Here is a 17,964-nt window from a genome sequence, read left to right as displayed (position 1 = left end):
ACTAATAATTACAGTGTGTAAAATAATCTGCTTACACCTGTAAAAATACAGCCCCTGACTGTGTAAATTTATTTTCACTAAGAAAGTCAATATAAATATCAATGTCTGCAAATTTACATTCTGTAAATGTAAAATGTTTCTCTGCATGCTGTACAGTATATCTGTCAGTATCAAATTCAGTGCAAATGATATTACCTGTGGAGCTTTTCTCCTCAGATTCTGCTGAAAAGGTTGCTCAGGTCTAGACAGACTATTCTGGTCAAGAAAAGGAATTAAATACACAAACAAACAAACAAATAAATAAATAAATAATGCTATGGATTTTGGAAAGTAATCAGGAGTGCAAGTGTTACAGTAAGAGGTGATCACTTACCTGATATGATATTGTGTTCCTTTAGGTGCAGTAACTTAAACAACAGCCCCTGGCCGACGTTTGGTTTGTTCTTGTTTTGCAGTGCACCACGACTTAGAGTCGACGCTAAACCTGTCTTCCCAGCTGTGTAAAGAAGTTCTGCCTCTGCATTCCAAGACAGCAAGCAGGATGTGCAAAGCACCTCTGGTAGACCCACGTGAGCCAAGGAAGCTGGAGAAAAAACACTGGTGAGTGTAGTAGTGTGGAGCAATAACAGAGATAACTGGAGCTAGTATTAATGTTACATCCCTCTCTGTACATTATGGAGTCAGCATTAGATGGTGTTCCTCATTGTACATCATACAGTTAACAACAAATACGTCTGTCATAGTGTAAGTTATGGAATTAGTAGTATCGAGCTGTTTCTCAGTGTGTTTTATGAAATGAATAATGCCTGTGTGTCCCACAGTGTGTCTCATGTAGTTAGCAGTACATAAGTGTCCCTCGGTGTGTGTCATATTGTTAATAGTACATAAGTGTCCCTCAGCATGTGTCGTATAGCTAATAGTACATAAGTGTCCCTTGGCATGTGTCATATAGCTAATAGTATTTAAGTGTCCCTCAGCGTGTGTCATATACATAATAGTATGCAAGTGTCCCAAAGCATGTGTGTCATATAGTTAATAGTACATAAGTGTCCCTCAGTGTGTGTTATTTTGTTAATAGTATATAAGTGACCCTCGGCATGTGTCATATAATTAATAGTACATAAGTGTCCCTCGGTGTGTGTTATATTAATAGTACATAAGTGTCCCTCGGCGCATGTCATATTGTTAATAGCACATAAGTGTTCCTCTGGATGTCATATTGTTAATAGTACATGTGTCCCTCAGTGTGTGTCATATAGTTAATAGTACATAAGTGTCCCTCGGCGTGTGTCATATAGTTAATAGTACATAAGTGTCCCTCAGCATGTGCCATATTGTTAATAGTACATAAGTGTCCCTCTGCATGTCATATTGTTAATAGTACATAAGTGTCTCTCAGTGTGTGTCACATAGTTAATAGTACATAAGTGTCCCTCAGCGTGTGTCATATTGTTAATAGCACATAAGTGTCCCTTGGTGTGTGTCATATTGTTAATAGTACATAAGTAACCCTCGGTGTGTGTCATGTAGTTAATAGTACATAAGTGTCCCTCGGTGTGTGTTATATTGTTAATAGTACAGAAGTGTCCCTCTGCATGTGTCATATTGTTAATATTACATGTGTCCCTCATCGTATGTCATACTGTTAATAGTAAATAAGTGTCCCTCGGTGTGGGTCATGTAGTTAATAGTACATAAGTGTACCTCAGCATGTGTCATATAGTTAATAGTACATAAGTGTCCCTCTGCATGTATCATATTAATAGTACATAAGTCTCCCTCAGCATGTGTCATATTGTTAATAGTACATAAGTGTCCTTCAGTGTGTGTCACATAGTTAATAGTACATAAGTGTCCCTCTGCATGTGTCATATTTTTAATAGTAAATAAGTATCCCTCAGCATATGTCATATTGTTAATAGTACATAAGTGTCCCTCGGTGTGTGTCATATTGTTAATAGTACATAAGTGCCCCTCAGTGTGTGTCATATTGTTAATAGTACATACGTGTCCTTCAGTGTGTGTCACATAGTTAATAGTACATGTGTCCCTCTGCATGTGTCATATTGTTAATAGTACATAAGTATCCCTCAGCATATGTAATATTGTTAATAGTACATAAGTGTCTCTTGGCATGTGTCAAATAGTTAATAGTATATAAGTGTCCCTCAGCATGTGTCATATTGTTAATAGCTCATAAGTGTCCCTCAGCATGTGTCATATTGTTAATAGTACATAAGTGTCCCTTGGTGTGTGTCATATAGTTAATAGTATTTAAGTGTCCTTCGGCATGTGTCATAGTGTTAATAGTACATAAGTGTCCCTTGGCATGTGCCATATTGTTAATAGTACAAAAGTGTCCCTCTGCATGTGTCATATAGTTAATAGTACATAAGTGTCCCTCAGCATGTGTCATATACCTAGTAGTACATAAGTGCCCCTCGGCATGTGTCATATAGCTATTTAGTACATAAGTGTCTCTCAGTGTGTGTCATATAGCTAATAGTACATAAGTGTCCCATAGCATGTCATATAGCTAACAGTATATGTGTCCCTCAGTGTGTGTCATATACATAATATAGTATATAAGTATTCCAAAGTGTGTGTGTCATATAGTTAATAGTACATAAGTGTCCCTCAGCATGTGTCATATAGTTAATAGTACATAAGTGTCCCTCAGCGTGTGTCATATAGTTAATAGTATATAAGTGTCCCAAAGCATGTGTGTCATATAGTTAAGGGTACATAAGTGTCCCCTGGCACGTGTCATATTGTTAATAGTACATAAGTGTCCCTCAATGTGTATGTCATATAGTTAATAATACATACGTGTCCCTCAGCGTGTGTCACATAGTTAATAGTACATAAGTGTCCCTCAGCATGTGTCATATAGTTAATAGTACATAAGTGTCCCTCAGTGTGTGTTATATTGTTAATAGTACATAAGTGTTCCTCGGCATGTGTCATATAGTTAATAGTATATAAGTGTCCCTCGGCATGTGTCATATTGTTAATAGTACATAAGTGTCCCTCAGTATGTGTCATATAGTTAATAGTACATAAGTGTCCCTCAGCGTGTGTCATATACATAATAGTATATGTGTCCCAAAGCATGTGTGTCATATAGTTAATAGTACATAAACATCCCTCAGCATGTGTCATATAATTATTAGTACATAAGTGTCCCTCAGCGTGTGTCATGTAGTTAACAGTACATAAATGTCCCTCAGCATGTGTCATATAGCTAATAGTACATAAGTGCCCCTTGGCGTGTGTCATATAGCAAATAGTACATAAGTGTCCCTCAGTGTGTGTCATATAGTTAATAGTACATAAGTGTCCCTCGGTGTATGTCATATAGCTAATAGTATATGTGTCCCTCAGCATGTGTCATATACATAATAGTCTATAAGTGTCCCAAAGCATGTGTCATATAGTTAATAGTACATAAGTGTCCCTCACCATGTGTCATATAATTAATAGTACATAAGTGTCCCTCAGTGTGTGTCATATATTCATTAGTATATAAGTGTCCCAAAGCGTGTGTGTCATATAGTTAATTTATTTATTTTATTTTATTTTACATTTGTTAACCGGGCTAGTCCAACTGGAACTATTTCCATTTTCAGCAGAGGCCCGGGGAGAAAAGCTCCACAAAGACATAGTAACTAAGTGTCCCTTGGTGTGTGTCACATAGCTAATAGTACATAAGTGTCCCTCTGCATGTGTCATATTGTTAATAGTACATAAATGTCCCTCAGTGTGTGTGTCATATAGTTAATAGTACATAAGTGTCCCTCAGCATGTCATATAGTTAATCGTACGTAAGTGTCCCTCAGTGTGTGTGTTATATTGTTAATAGTACATAAGTGTCCCTTGGCATGTGTCATATAGTTAATAGTACATAAGTGTCCCACTGCGTGTGTCATGCAGTTAATAGTACATAAGTGTCCCTCAGCGTGTGTCATATTGTTAATAGTACATAAGTGTCCCTCTGCATGTGTCATATTGCTAATAGTACATAGGTGCCCCTCAGTGTGTGTCACATAGTTAAAAGTACGTAAGTGTCCCTCAGCGTGTCATATTGTTAATAGTACATAAGTGTCCCTCTGTGTGTGTCATATTGTTAATAGTACATAAGTGTCCCTCAGCGTATATCATATTATTAATAGTACGTGTCCCTCTGTGTGTGTCATATAGTTAAAAGTACATAAGTGTCCCTCAGTGTGTGTCATATTGTTAATAGTGTGTGTGTCACATTATTAATAGTACATAAGTGTCCCTCAGCATGTGTCATATACTTAATAGTACATAAATGTCCTTCTGCATATGTCATATAGTTGATAGTACGTAAGTGCCCCAAAGCATGTGTGTCATATAGTTAATAGTACATGCGTGTCCCTCAGTGTGTGTCATATTGTTAATAGTACATAAGTGTCCCTTGGTGTGTGTCATATAGTTAATAGTACATAAGTGTCCCTCGGTGTGTGTGTTATATTAATAGTGCATAAGTGTCCCTCTGCATGAGTCATGTTGTTAATAGTACATAAGTGTCCCTCATCATATGTCATATTGTTAATAGTACATAAGTGTCCCTTGGCATGTGTTATATTGTTAATTGTACATAAGTGTCCCTCGGAGTGTGTCATATTGTTAATAGTACATAAGTGTCCCTCAGCGTATGTCATATAGTTAATAGTACATAAGTGTCCCTCGACATGTGTCATATAGTTAATAGTATATAAGTGTCCCTCGGCATGTGTTATATTGTTAATACTACATAAGTGTCCCTCGGTGTGTGTCATATTGTTAATAGTACATAATTGTCCCTCAGTATGTGTCATATAGTTAATAGTACATAAGTGTCCCTCAGCGTGTCTCATATTGTTAATAGTACATATGTGTCCCTCTGCATGTGTCATATTGTTAATAGTACATAAGTGTCCCGCAGTGTGTGTCATATTAATAGCACATAAGTGTCCCTCGGTGTGTGTCATATTGTTAATAGTACATAAATGTCCCTCAGTGTATGTCATAATGTTAATAGTACATAAGTGTCCCTCAGTGTATGTCATATTGTTAATAGTACATAAGTGTCGCTCTGTGTGTGTCATATAGTTAATAGTACATAAGTGTCCCTCAGTGTGTCATTATGTTAATAGTACTTGTCACTCTGTGTGTGTGTCACTTACTTAATAGTACATAAGTGTCCCTTAGCATGTGTCATATAGTTAATAGTACATAAATGTCCCTCTGCATGTGTCATTTAGTTAATAGTACAAAAGTGTCCCAAAGTGTGTGTCTCATATAGTTAGTAGTACATAAGTGTCCCTCGGTGTTTGCCATATAGTTAATAGTACATAAGTGTTCCTCAGTGTGTGTCATATAGTAAATAGTGCATAAGTTTCCCTCTGCATGTGTCATATTGTTAATAGTACATAAGTGTCCCTCAGTGTGTGTCATATTGTTAATAGTACATAAGTGTCCCTCAGTGTGTGTCACATAGTTAATGGAACCTAAGTGTACCTCTGCATGTGCCATATTGTTAATAGTACATAAGTGTCCTTCAGAGTATGTCATATTGTTAATAGTGCATAAGTGTCCCTCAGTGTGTGTCACATAGTTAATAGAACCTAAGTGTACCTCTGCATGTGTCATATTGTTAATAGTACATAAGTGTCCTTCAGAGTATGTTGTATTGTTAATAGTACATAAGTGTCCCTCAGTGTGTGTAATATTGTTAATAGTACATAAGTGTCCCTTGGTGTGTGTGATATTGTTAATAGTACATAAGTGTCCCTCAGCGTATGTCATATTGTTAATAGTACATAAGTGTCTTTCGTTGTGTGTCATATTGTTAATAGTACATAAGTGTCCCTCGGCATGTATCATATAGTTTATAGTATATAAGTGTCCCTCAGTGTGTGTCATATTGTTAATAGTACATAAGTGTCCCTCAGCATATGTCATATTGTTAATAGTACATAAGTGTCCCTCGGCGTTTGTCATATAGTTAATAGTATATAAGTGCCCTTCAACTTGTGTCATATCGTTAATAGTACATAAGTGTCCTTCAGCATGTGTGATATTATTAATAGTACATAAGTGTCCCTCGGTGTGTGTCATATAGTTAATAGTATGTAAGTGTCCTTCGGCATGTGTCATATTGTTAATAGTACATAAGTGTCCCTCTGCATGTGTCATAGAGCTAATAGTACATAAGTGCCCCTCAGCGTGTGTCATATAGCTATTTAGTACATAAGTGTCCCTCAGTGTGTGATATAGTTAATAGTACATAAGTGTCTCTTGGCATGTGTCATATTGTTAATAGTACATAAGTGTCCCTCGGCGTATATCATATAGTTTATAGTATATAAGTGTCCCTCAGTGTGTGTCATATTGTTAATAGTACATAAGTGTCCCTCAGCGTATGTCATATTGTTAATAGTACATAAGTATCCCTCGGCATTTGTCATATAGTTAATAGTATATAAGTGCCCCTCAGCTTGTGTCATATCGTTAATAGTACATAAGTGTCCTTCAGCATGTGTGATATTATTAATAGTACATAAGTGTCCCTCGGTGTGTGTCATATAGTTAATAGTATGTAAGTGTCCTTCGGCATATATCATATTGTTAATAGTACATGAGTGTCCCTCTGCATGTGTCATAGAGCTAATAGTACATAAGTGCCCCTCAGCATGTGTCATATAGCTATTTAGTACATAAGTGTCCCTCAGTGTGTGATATAGTTAATAGTACATAAGTGTCTCTCGGCGTGTGTCATATAGCTAATAGTATATAAGTGTCCCTCAGCATGTGTCATATACATAATATAGTATATGTGTCCCAAAGTGTGTGTGTCATATGGTTAATAGTACATAAGTGTCCCTCAGCATGTGTCATATAGTTAATAGTGCATAAGTGTCCCTCAGCGTGTGTCATATAGTTAATAGTATATAGGTGTCCCAAGGCATGTGTGTCATATAGTTAATAGTACATAAGTGTCCCCTGGTGTGTTTCATATTGTTAATGGTACATAAATGTCCCTCTGTGTGTGTCACATAGTTAATAGTACATAAGTGTCCCTTAGCATGTGTCATATAGTTAATAGTACATAAATGTCCCTCTGCATGTGTCATATAGTTAATAGTACGTAAGTGTCCCAAAGCATGTGTGTCATATAGTTAATAGTACATAAATGTCCCTCGGTGTATGCCATATTGTTAATAGTACATAAGTGTCCCTCGGGGTGTGTCATATAGTTAATAGTACATAAGTGTCCCTCGGTGTGTGTTATAATGTTAATGGTACATAAGTGTCCCTCTGCATGTGTCATATTGTTAATAGTACATAAGTGTCCCTCAGCGTATGTCATATTGTTAATAGTACATAAGTGTCCCTCGGTGTGTCTCATATTTTAATAGTACATAAGTGTCCCTCAGTGTGTGTCATATAGTTAATAGTGCATAAGTGTCCCTCAGCGTGTGTCATATAGTTAATAGTATATAGGTGTCCCAAAGCATGTGTGTCATATAGTTAATAGTACATAAGTGTCCCCTGGTGTGTTTCATATTGCTAATGGTACATAAGTGTCCCTCAATGTGTATGTCATATAGTAAATAATACATAAGTGTCCCTCGGCATGTGTCACACAGTTAATAGTACATGTGTCCCTCTGCATTTGTCATATTGTTAATATTACATAGATGTCCCTCAGTGTATCTGTCACATAGTTAATAGTACATAATTGTCCCTCAGCATGTGTCATATAGTTAATATTACATAAGTGTCCCTCAGTGTGTGTTATATTGTTAATAGTACATAAGTGTCCCTCGGCGTGTGTCATATAGTTAATAGTACATAAGTGCCCCTTGGCGTGTGTTATATTTTTAATAGTACATAAGTGTCCCTCAGCATGTATCATATAGTTAATAGTACATAAGTGTCCCTCAGCGTGTCATATTAATAGTACGTAAGTGTCCCTCTGCGTGTGTCATATTGTTAATAGTACAGAAGTGTCTTTTAGTGTGTCACATAGTTAATAGTACGTAAGTGTCCCTCAGCGTGTCATATTTTTAATAGTACATAAGTGTCCCTCAGCGTATGTCATATTATTAATAGTACATAAGTGTCCCTTGGTGTGTGTCATATAGTTAATAGTACATAAGTGACCCTCAATGTGTATCATATTGTTAATAGTACATAAATGTCCCTCTGTGTGTGTCACATAGTTAATAGTACATAAGTGTCCCTTAGCATGTGTCATATAGTTAATAGTACATAAATGTCCCTCTGCATGTGTCATATAGTTAATAGTATGTAAGTGTCCCAAAGCATGTGTGTCATATAGTTAATAGTACATAAGTGTCCATCGGTGTATGCCATATTGTTAATAGTACATAAGTGTCCCTCGGGGTGGTCATATAGTTAATAGTACATAAGTGTCCCTCGGTGTGTGTTATAATGTTAATGGTACATAAGTGTCCCTCTGCATGTGTCATATTGTTAATAGTACATAAGTGTCCCTCAGCGTATGTCATATTGTTAATAGTACATAAGTGTCCCTCGGTGTGTCTCATATTTTAATAGTACATAAGTGTCCCTCAGTGTGTGTCACATAGTCAATGATACAGAAGTGTCCGTCTGCATGTGTCATATTGTTAGTAGTACATAAGTGTCCCTCACTGTATGTCATATTGTTAATAGTACATAAGTGTCCCTTGGAGGGTGTCATATTGCTAATAGTACATAAATGTCCCCCGGTGTGTGTCATATTGTTAATAGTACATAAGTGTCCCTCTGTGTTTGTCATATAGTTAATAGTACATAAGTGTCCCTCAGTGTGTGTCATATTGTTAATAGTACTTGTCACTCTGTGTGTGTCACTTACTTAATAGTACATAAGTGTCCCTCAGCATGTGTCATATAGTTAATAGTACATAAATGTCCCTCTGCATGCGTCATTTAGTTAATAGTACAAAAGTGTCCCAAAGTGTGTGTCTCATATAGTTAGTAGTACATAAGTGTCCCTCGGTGTTTGCCATATAGTTAATAGTACATATGTGTCCCTCAGTGTGTGTCATATAGTAAATAGTGCATAAGTTTCCCTCTGCATGTGTCATATTGTTAATAGTACATAAGTGTCCCTCAGTGTGTGTCATATTGTTAATAGTACATAAGTATCCCTCAGTGTGTGTCACATAGTTAATGGAACCTAAGTGTACCTCTGCATGTGTCATATTGTTAATAGTACATAAGTGTCCTTCAAAGTATGTCATATTGTTAATAGTGCATAAGTGTCCCTCAGTGTGTATCACATAGTTAATTGAACCTAAGTGTACCTCTGCATGTGTCATATTGTTAATAGTACATAAGTGTCCTTCAGAGTATGTTGTATTGTTAATAGTACATAAGTGTCCCTCAGTGTGTGTAATATTGTTAATAGTACATAAGTGTCCCTTGGTGTGTGTGATATTGTTAATAGTACATAAGTGTCCCTCAGCGTATGTCATATTGTTAATAGTACATAAGTGTCTTTCGGTGTGTGTCATATTGTTAATAGTACATAAGTGTCCCTCGGCGTGTATCATATAGTTTATAGTATATAAGTGTCCCACAGTGTGTGTCATATTGTTAATAGTACATAAGTGTCCCTCAGCATATGTCATATTGTTAATAGTACATAAGTGTCCCTCGGCATTTGTCATATAGTTAATAGTATATAAGTGCCCTTCAACTTGTGTCATATCGTTAATAGTACATAAGTGTCCTTCAGCATGTGTGATATTATTAATAGTACATAAGTGTCCCTCAGTGTGTGTCATATAGTTAATAGTATGTAAGTGTCCTTCGGCATGTGTCATATTGTTAATAGTACATAAGTGTCCCTCTGCATGTGTCATAGAGCTAATAGTACATAAGTGCCCCTCAGCATGTGTCATATAGCTATTTAGTACATAAGTGTCCCTCAGTGTGTGATATAGTTAATAGTACATAAGTGTCTCTTGGCATGTGTCATATTGTTAATAGTACATAAGTGTCCCTCGGCGTGTATCATATAGTTTATAGTATATAAGTGTCCCTCAGTGTGTGTCATATTGTTAATAGTACATAAGTGTCCCTCAGCGTATGTCATATTGTTAATAGTACATAAGTGTCCCTCGGCATTTGTCATATAGTTAATAGTATATAAGTGCCCCTCAGCTTGTGTCATATCGTTAATAGTACATAAGTGTCCTTCAGCATGTGTGATATTATTAATAGTACATAAGTGTCCCTTGGTGTGTGTCATATAGTTAATAGTATGTAAGTGTCCTTCGGCATATATCATATTGTTAATAGTACATGAGTGTCCCTCTGCATGTGTCATAGAGCTAACAGTACATAAGTGCCCCTCAGCATGTGTCATATAGCTATTTAGTACATAAGTGTCCCTCAGTGTGTGATATAGTTAATAGTACATAAGTGTCTCTCGGCGTGTGTCATATAGCTAATAGTATATAAGTGTCCCTCAGCATGTGTCATATACATAATATAGTATATGTGTCCCAAAGCGTGTGTGTCATATGGTTAATAGTACATAAGTGTCCCTCAGCATGTGTCATATAGTTAATAGTGCATAAGTGTCCCTCAGCGTGTGTCATATAGTTAATAGTATATAGGTGTCCCAAAGCATGTGTGTCATATAATTGATAGTACATAAGTGTCCCCTGGTGTGTTTCATATTGTTAATGGTACATAAGTGTCCCTCAATGTGTATGTCATATAGTAAATAATACATAAGTGTCCCTCGGCATGTGTCACATAGTTAATAGTACATGTGTCCCTCTGCATTTGTCATATTGTTAATATTACATAGATGTCCCTCAGTGTATCTGTCACATAGTTAATAGTACATAATTGTCCCTCAGCATGTGTCATATAGTTAATATTACATAAGTGTCCCGCAGTGTGTGTTATATTGTTAACAGTACATAAGTGTCCCTCGGCGTGTGTCATATAGTTAATAGTACATAAGTGTCCCTTGGCATGTGTTATATTTTTAATAATACATAAGTGTCCCTCAGCATGTATCATATAGTTAATAATACATAAGTGTCCCTCAGCGTGTCATATTAATAGTACGTAAGTGTCCCCCTGCGTGTGTCATATTGTTAATAGTACAGAAGTGTCTTTTAGTGTGTCACATAGTTAATAGTACGTAAGTGTCCCTCAGCATGTCATATTTTTAATAGTACATAAGTGTCCCTCAGCGTATGTCATATTATTAATAGTACATAAGTGTCCCTCGGTGTGTGTCATATAGTTAATAGTACATAAGTGTCACTCAATGTGTATCATATTGTTAATAGTACATAAATGTCCCTCTGTGTGTGTCACATAGTTAATAGTACATAAGTGTCCCTTAGCATGTGTCATATAGTTAATAGTACATAAATGTCCCTCTGCATGTGTCATATAGTTAATAGTACGTAAGTGTCCCAAAGCATGTGTGTCATATAGTTAATAGTACATAAGTGTCCCTCGGTGTATGTCATATTGTTAATAGTACATTAGTGTCCCTCGGGGTGTGTCATATAGTTAATAGTACATAAGTGTCCCTCGGTGTGTGTTATAATGTTAATGGTACATAAGTGTCCCTCTGCATGTGTCATATTGTTAATAGTACATAAGTGTCCCTCAGCGTATGTCATATTGTTAATAGTACATAAGTGTCCCTCGGTGTGTCTCATATTTTAATAGTACATAAGTGTCCCTCAGTGTGTGTCACATAGTCAATGATACAGAAGTGTCCGTCTGCATGTGTCATATTGTTAGTAGTACATAAGTGTCCCTCACTGTATGTCATATTGTTAATAGTACATAAGTGTCCCTCGGAGTGTGTCATATTGCTAATAGTACATAAATGTCCCTCGGTGTGTGTCATATTGTTAATAGTACATAAGTGTCCCTCAGCGTATGTCATATTGTTAATAGTACATGTGTCCCTCTCTGTTTGTCATATAGTTAATAGTACATAAGTGTCCCTCAGTGTGTGTCATATTGTTAATAGTACTTGTCACTCTGTGTGTGTCACTTACTTAATAGTACATAAGTGTCCCTCAGCATGTGTCATATAGTTAATAGTACATAAATGTCCCTCTGCATGCATCATTTAGTTAATAGTACAAAAGTGTCCCAAAGTGTGTGTCTCATATAGTTAGTAGTACATAAGTGTCCCTCGGTGTTTGCCATATAGTTAATAGTACATATGTGTCCCTCAGTGTGTGTCATATAGTAAATAGTGCATAAGTTTCCCTCTGCATGTGTCATATTGTTAATAGTACATAAGTGTCCCTCAGTGTGTGTCATATTGTTAATAGTACATAAGTATCCCTCAGTGTGTGTCACATAGTTAATGGAACCTAAGTGTACCTCTGCATGTGTCATATTGTTAATAGTACATAAGTGTCCTTCAGAGTATGTCATATTGTTAATAGTGCATAACAGGGACGTCGGGAGGAATACGCACTGTACTGATTTCAGTACATCTTCTTTAGAAGAGGGGGTAGCATTTTAATTAAAAAAAAATTACATATTTTTATTTTTATAAACAGCGTTGGCTCCTTTAAGTATGTTGTCAGTCAGCCAGTCGGAATTGAGCGCACATCATCAGATCACGTCATGTCCGGCTGGCTGGCTGCGAGCGGGAAAAGTGCATTATGGTGGAGGCAGCCGCATGGATAATTATTGCTGGTTGTAGTGAGTAGAAGGGCAAGGCAATCACAAATGGATTAACGTTGTGGTGATCGCAAATGGATTATCGTTGTGGTGAAGGCAATCGGGTGAATGGATTATCAGGTAAGGTGTGTGAACGCAATTGAGTGAATGGATTATCCGGTAAGGTGTGTTTGTGTGTGTGGGTGTGTGTATTGCTGCTTGTAAAAGTAAAATTTCAAAAGTAGTTGACGTCTGGTAAAACGGATTAGGAATGCTTTGTAGTCCAAAGTTAGTAACGCTTCCAAAAACAAACTGGAAACCGAAAATCCAAGTTAAAACACATTAAACGTACTGTGACAAATAAAGACGTTAATGTGTTTTAACTTGGATTTTCGGTTTCCAGTTTGTTTTTGGAAGCGTTACTAACTTTGGACTACAAAGCATTCCTATTCCGTTTTACCAGACGTCAACTACTTTTGAAATTTTATTTGTGTATTATCGCTGGTAGTTGCCTTTTTACGGGTTATTTTGCTTGTAAAAGTAACTGCACTTGGATGCTACTTATTTATTTTTTTAATGTTCCTTTTTTCTTACGTCTGTCAGCTATTCAAGCCTCTTCCAGTTGCTTGCCCTGTCATTTCCCTGTAAGGGGTAAGAACTGAACAATGGCCAGGCTGTAATTCAGGCAGCCATGTAGGGTGAATATTTTATTTTCCTAACGCATGTATACATGTCTCATGGCAGCCTTACATTAGCTGACATCCAGCAATATTGCCTGATGATGTGCACATACTTTGCACATTTAACCCTGGCTTCCAGACAACTGAATGGGTGCTGCTATTTTGGGATGTTGTGCTGCATGCCCAAAACTCTTCCTCTATCAGGAATCAGTCATATAATGGGTTGCACTTCTCTCCACACGGATGGACAAAATAGCATGTGCTGATGGCTCCTGACCTCCTTCTTTGGCTCTTCTAGGTCTCAAGGCCCTATAATTCTGGGTCTTCTAGGTAGAAGTTAGGGCTTTGAATGTTCTCTGTCACAGAGCTAATGTTATTTAGCTGGTATTTATCAGTTTTAATAATACAGCAATGCTACAGTTACTATTAACTGTAATCCAACATACTGTAGTTATAAGACTAATGTTCAAAATTCAGTAATGCTATTTACAATAATTGTGATAATGTATCGTTTCATTCCATTTTGCAATTTTTTTACTTTCTTGATGATGTAAACTTCCATTTCAAAAAATAGACATTTTGACGTTTAATTACCACAATATCATTTCTTTTTAATTCAGAGTAATTTTTCTCCCCCTGCAAACTTCATCTCCACAGGGTTTTCTCCTAAGGCAGTGTGAATAGTGTCTTTAGACTTATGTATTGCTTGGAGTCTTCTGCTTGGTTCTTCAGAGCATCTTCAGTGAGATCATCTGATTTTGGAGAGTGACAATTGGTGCTTACTTCTGGGGATGTCACATAAGCCTGGGATTCATTGTGGGGTACATGACAGATTGTCAGTTATGGTTTAAGAATGGCTATGCTCATGCATCATTTTAGGGACATGACGTTGCTTATCCAACATAACTAAGGTTCACTCTTTGGCATTTAATGTCCATTAGATATGTGAATAGTTATCTATTCTTCATTGGTAAATTGGTTAGTTTCCACTGAGTTAGTTTGTCCACATTCATACTTTGCCTTATCTTTCCTTGGTAATAGCTTGCCTTGTACCTTTGTAAATAATACCATAGATTTTAATAAATACAGTACACAATTTCTGTCCAGTGTCTTCAACCCTCAAACTTCATAGGTTCAGGTGACAAGCTTATGACCTACTGCCATTCAAGAAGCTGGACTGCTATAACCCAATGTTCAATTCTTGTGTTGATACTATAACCCAATGTTCAATTATTGTGTTGATATATATCTGTGCATGTGTGTGTATGCCCCCCACATAATACACCTGCTTGGCTATAGGTGTTCAGGCTCAAACTCTGTACCTTTGCTTCAGGGTAAGAACAGCCTAAAGTCCCTAACCACCACCATTTCTGAACTTTGTTCAGATTTGCTTTTCTAATGGTTGTGAGCTATGGTGAAAACTGAAGTTGTATTTCTCCCATTATTGTTTTTGATGTTTGTCCAGGTTTTTTGTGCTAAGGTGTGAAGTGAGAACTTAATTTGTATTCCCTCATTATTGGCTTTGTTTGTCCAGGTTTTTTGTTCTAAGAGGTTGAGAGCTATCTAAATGATAGCCATTAAGTTTGTCTTCCTATTTTTCAAACTGCTGATTTAGCATAGTGGTATGTTGCACTGACTGTAGTGCATATGTTTCTGGGTTCAAGACATGTATGGTGGTAACACAGCATTTTATTCTAGCAACTTTCCAAAATTATACAAGCAATGTTTAAAATGTGTCCCTGGTTTTTGGGCTTTTGTCCCCCCCCCCAATAAATGTTGGCTTTTTCCAGATTTCTTATGCTTCAAAGTTCAGAGATACAGCTGAGTGAGTACATTTTACAGCTGCAGGGGAACTAAAGTTTAGTGCTGCTTATACTGTTAATAGCACAACAGGTAGTGTACTTACTTTTGATGCAGAAGGCTGTGGGTACTTCTCCCACAGTAAGTAGATGCATTGCTGATACTGTACTGTGTTGTAAAGGGGGGTGGATGCTGTAGTCCTTTTTGGCAAAGATATCTAGTAGTAACTATGAACCTGTTATCAGTTTGCCATCCATACCCTATTGCAATATTACTATCGTATCATTTTTTTTAATGCAACATAGGCAATTTATTCCTCAAGGGCAACAGACACTTTATTTGTAGATGAAACCATGAAATATAAAGTTGCTTGCTAGCAGCAGCCCCTTCATTAGTTACAGATTTCTTTAATGTGGAATTATGTAGTTGACTTTTACTAGTTCAGAGATTGTGCATATTTACTGATACTGATGGACTAGAAGTTTGAGTAGACTTTTATGATGGAAATGTTCTGAATTGGGCTGTTTTGTCATTATTGGTGCATGCATTTTGTTTCATTGTTTACTGGAAAAATGTTCAAAACAATAAATTAATAAAACAATAAATTACAGCGAATGCCTCTTCATCGACACTAAAAGAGCGAACCGTGAATTACGAGAATGGCCGTAGCTTGGCTGGGGAGGGGGGTAGCAGTTTGAGAGTTGTGAGTACAAATTTGAAAATCCTAGCTACACCCCTGGTGCATAAGTGTCCCTCAGTGTGTGTCACATAGTTAATAGAACCTAAGTGTACCTCTGCATGTGTCATATTGTTAATAGTACATAAGTGTCCTTCAGAGTATGTTGTATTGTTAATAGTACATAAGTGTCCCTCAGTGTGTGTAATATTGTTAATAGTACATAAGTGTCCCTTGGTGTGTGTGATATTGTTAATAGTACATAAGTGTCCCTCAGTGTGTTTCATATTGTTAATAGTACCTAAGTTTCCCTCAGCGTATGTCATATTGTTAATAGTACATAAGTGTCTTTCGGTGTGTGATATTGTTAATAGTACATAAGTGTCCCTCGGCATGTATCATATAGTTTATAGTATATAAGTGTCCCTCAGTGTGTGTCATATTGTTAATAGTACATAAGTGTCCCTCAACATATGTCATATTGTTAATAGTACATAAGTGTCCCCCGGCGTTTGTCATATAGTTAATAGTATTTAAGTGCCCTTCAACTTGTGTCATATCGTTAATAGTACATAAGTGTTCTTCAGCATGTGTGATATTATTAATAGTACATAAGTGTCCCTCGGTGTGTGTTATATAGTTAATAGTATGTAAGTGTCCTTCGGCATGTGTCATATTGTTAATAGTACATAAGTGTCCCTCTGCATGTGTCATAGAGCTAATAGTACATAAGTGCCCCTGAGCGTGTGTCATATAGCTATTTAGTACATAAGTGTCCCTCAGTGTGTGATATAGTTAATAGTACATAAGTGTCTCTTGGCGTGTGTCATATTGTTAATAGTACATAAGTGTCCCTCGGCATGTATCATATAGTTTATAGTATATAAGTGTCCCTCAGTGTGTGTCATATTGTTAATAGTACATAAGTGTCCCTCAGCGTATGTCATATTGTTAATAGTACATAAGTGTCCCTCGGCATTTGTCATATAGTTAATAGTATATAAGTGCCCCTCAGCTTGTGTCATATCGTTAATAGTACATAAGTGTCCTTCAGCATGTGTGATATTATTAATAGTACATAAGTGTCCCTCGGTGTGTGTCATATAGTTAATAGTATGTAAGTGTCCTTCGGCATATATCATATTGTTAATAGTACATGAGTGTCCCTCTGCATGTGTCATAGAGCTAATAGTACATAAGTGCCCCTCAGCATGTGTCATATAGCTATTTAGTACATAAGTGTCCCTCAGTGTGTGATATAGTTAATAGTACATAAGTGTCTCTCGGTGTGTGTCATATAGCTAATAGTATATAAGTGTCCCTCAGCATGTGTCATATACTAATATAGTATATGTGTCCCAAAGCGTGTGTGTCATATGGTTAATAGTACATAAGTGTCCCTCAGCATGTGTCATATAGTTAATAGTGCATAAGTGTCCCTCAGCTTGTGTCATACAGTTAATAGTATATAGGTGTCCCAAAGCATGTGTGTCATATAGTTAATAGTACATAAGTGTCCCCTGATGTATTTCATATTGTTAATGGTACATAAATGTCCCTCAATGTGTATGTCATATAGTAAATAATACATAAGTGTCCCTCGGCATGTGTCACATAGTTAATAATACATGTGTCCCTCTGCATTTGTCATATTGTTAATATTACATAGATGTCCCTCAGTGTATCTGTCACATAGTTAATAGTACATAATTGTCCCTCAGCATGTGTCATATAGTTAATATTACATAAGTGTCCCTCAGTGTGTGTTATATTGTTAATAGTACATAAGTGTCCCTCGGCGTGTGTCATATAGTTAATAGTACATAAGTGTCCCTTGGCGTGTGTTATATTTTTAATAGTACATAACTGTCCCTCAGCATGTGTCATATAGTTAATAGTACATAAGTGTCCCTCAGCATGTCATATTAATAGTACGTAAGTGTCCCTCTGTGTGTGTCATATTGTTAATAGTACAGAAGTGTCTTTTAGTGTGTCACATAGTTAATAGTACATAAGTGTCCCTCAGCGTGTCATATTTTTAATAGTACATAAGTGTCCCTCAGCGTATGTCATATTATTAGTAGTGCATAAGTGTCCCTCGGTGTG

The 17,964-nt window shown here is 36.6% G+C and overlaps 1 protein-coding gene across 3 annotated transcripts in view; it reads left to right on the top strand.

Annotated features, from left to right (window-relative positions):
- Positions 1-17,964, top strand: part of LOC122814034 (phosphatidylserine decarboxylase proenzyme, mitochondrial-like) — a 200,526-nt gene that overhangs the window by 99,763 nt on the left and 82,799 nt on the right. For all 3 annotated transcript variants that reach the window (XM_044086626.1, XM_044086622.1, XM_044086625.1), the window contains exon 2: positions 456-600. Coding sequence is in view for 2 of the 3 variants with exons in the window: in XM_044086622.1 (XP_043942557.1) it covers positions 542-600 (59 nt within the window). In the remaining variant the exon portion in view is untranslated. The remainder of the gene's footprint in view (positions 1-455; positions 601-17,964) is intronic.

Source organism: Protopterus annectens, chromosome 10.part0, assembly GCF_019279795.1.
Source record: "Protopterus annectens isolate FY-2018-M chromosome 10.part0, PAN1.0, whole genome shotgun sequence".
In the NCBI taxonomy this organism is placed as follows: domain Eukaryota; kingdom Metazoa; phylum Chordata; order Ceratodontiformes; family Protopteridae; genus Protopterus; species Protopterus annectens.
This window is presented reverse-complemented; position numbering and strand designations above follow the sequence as displayed.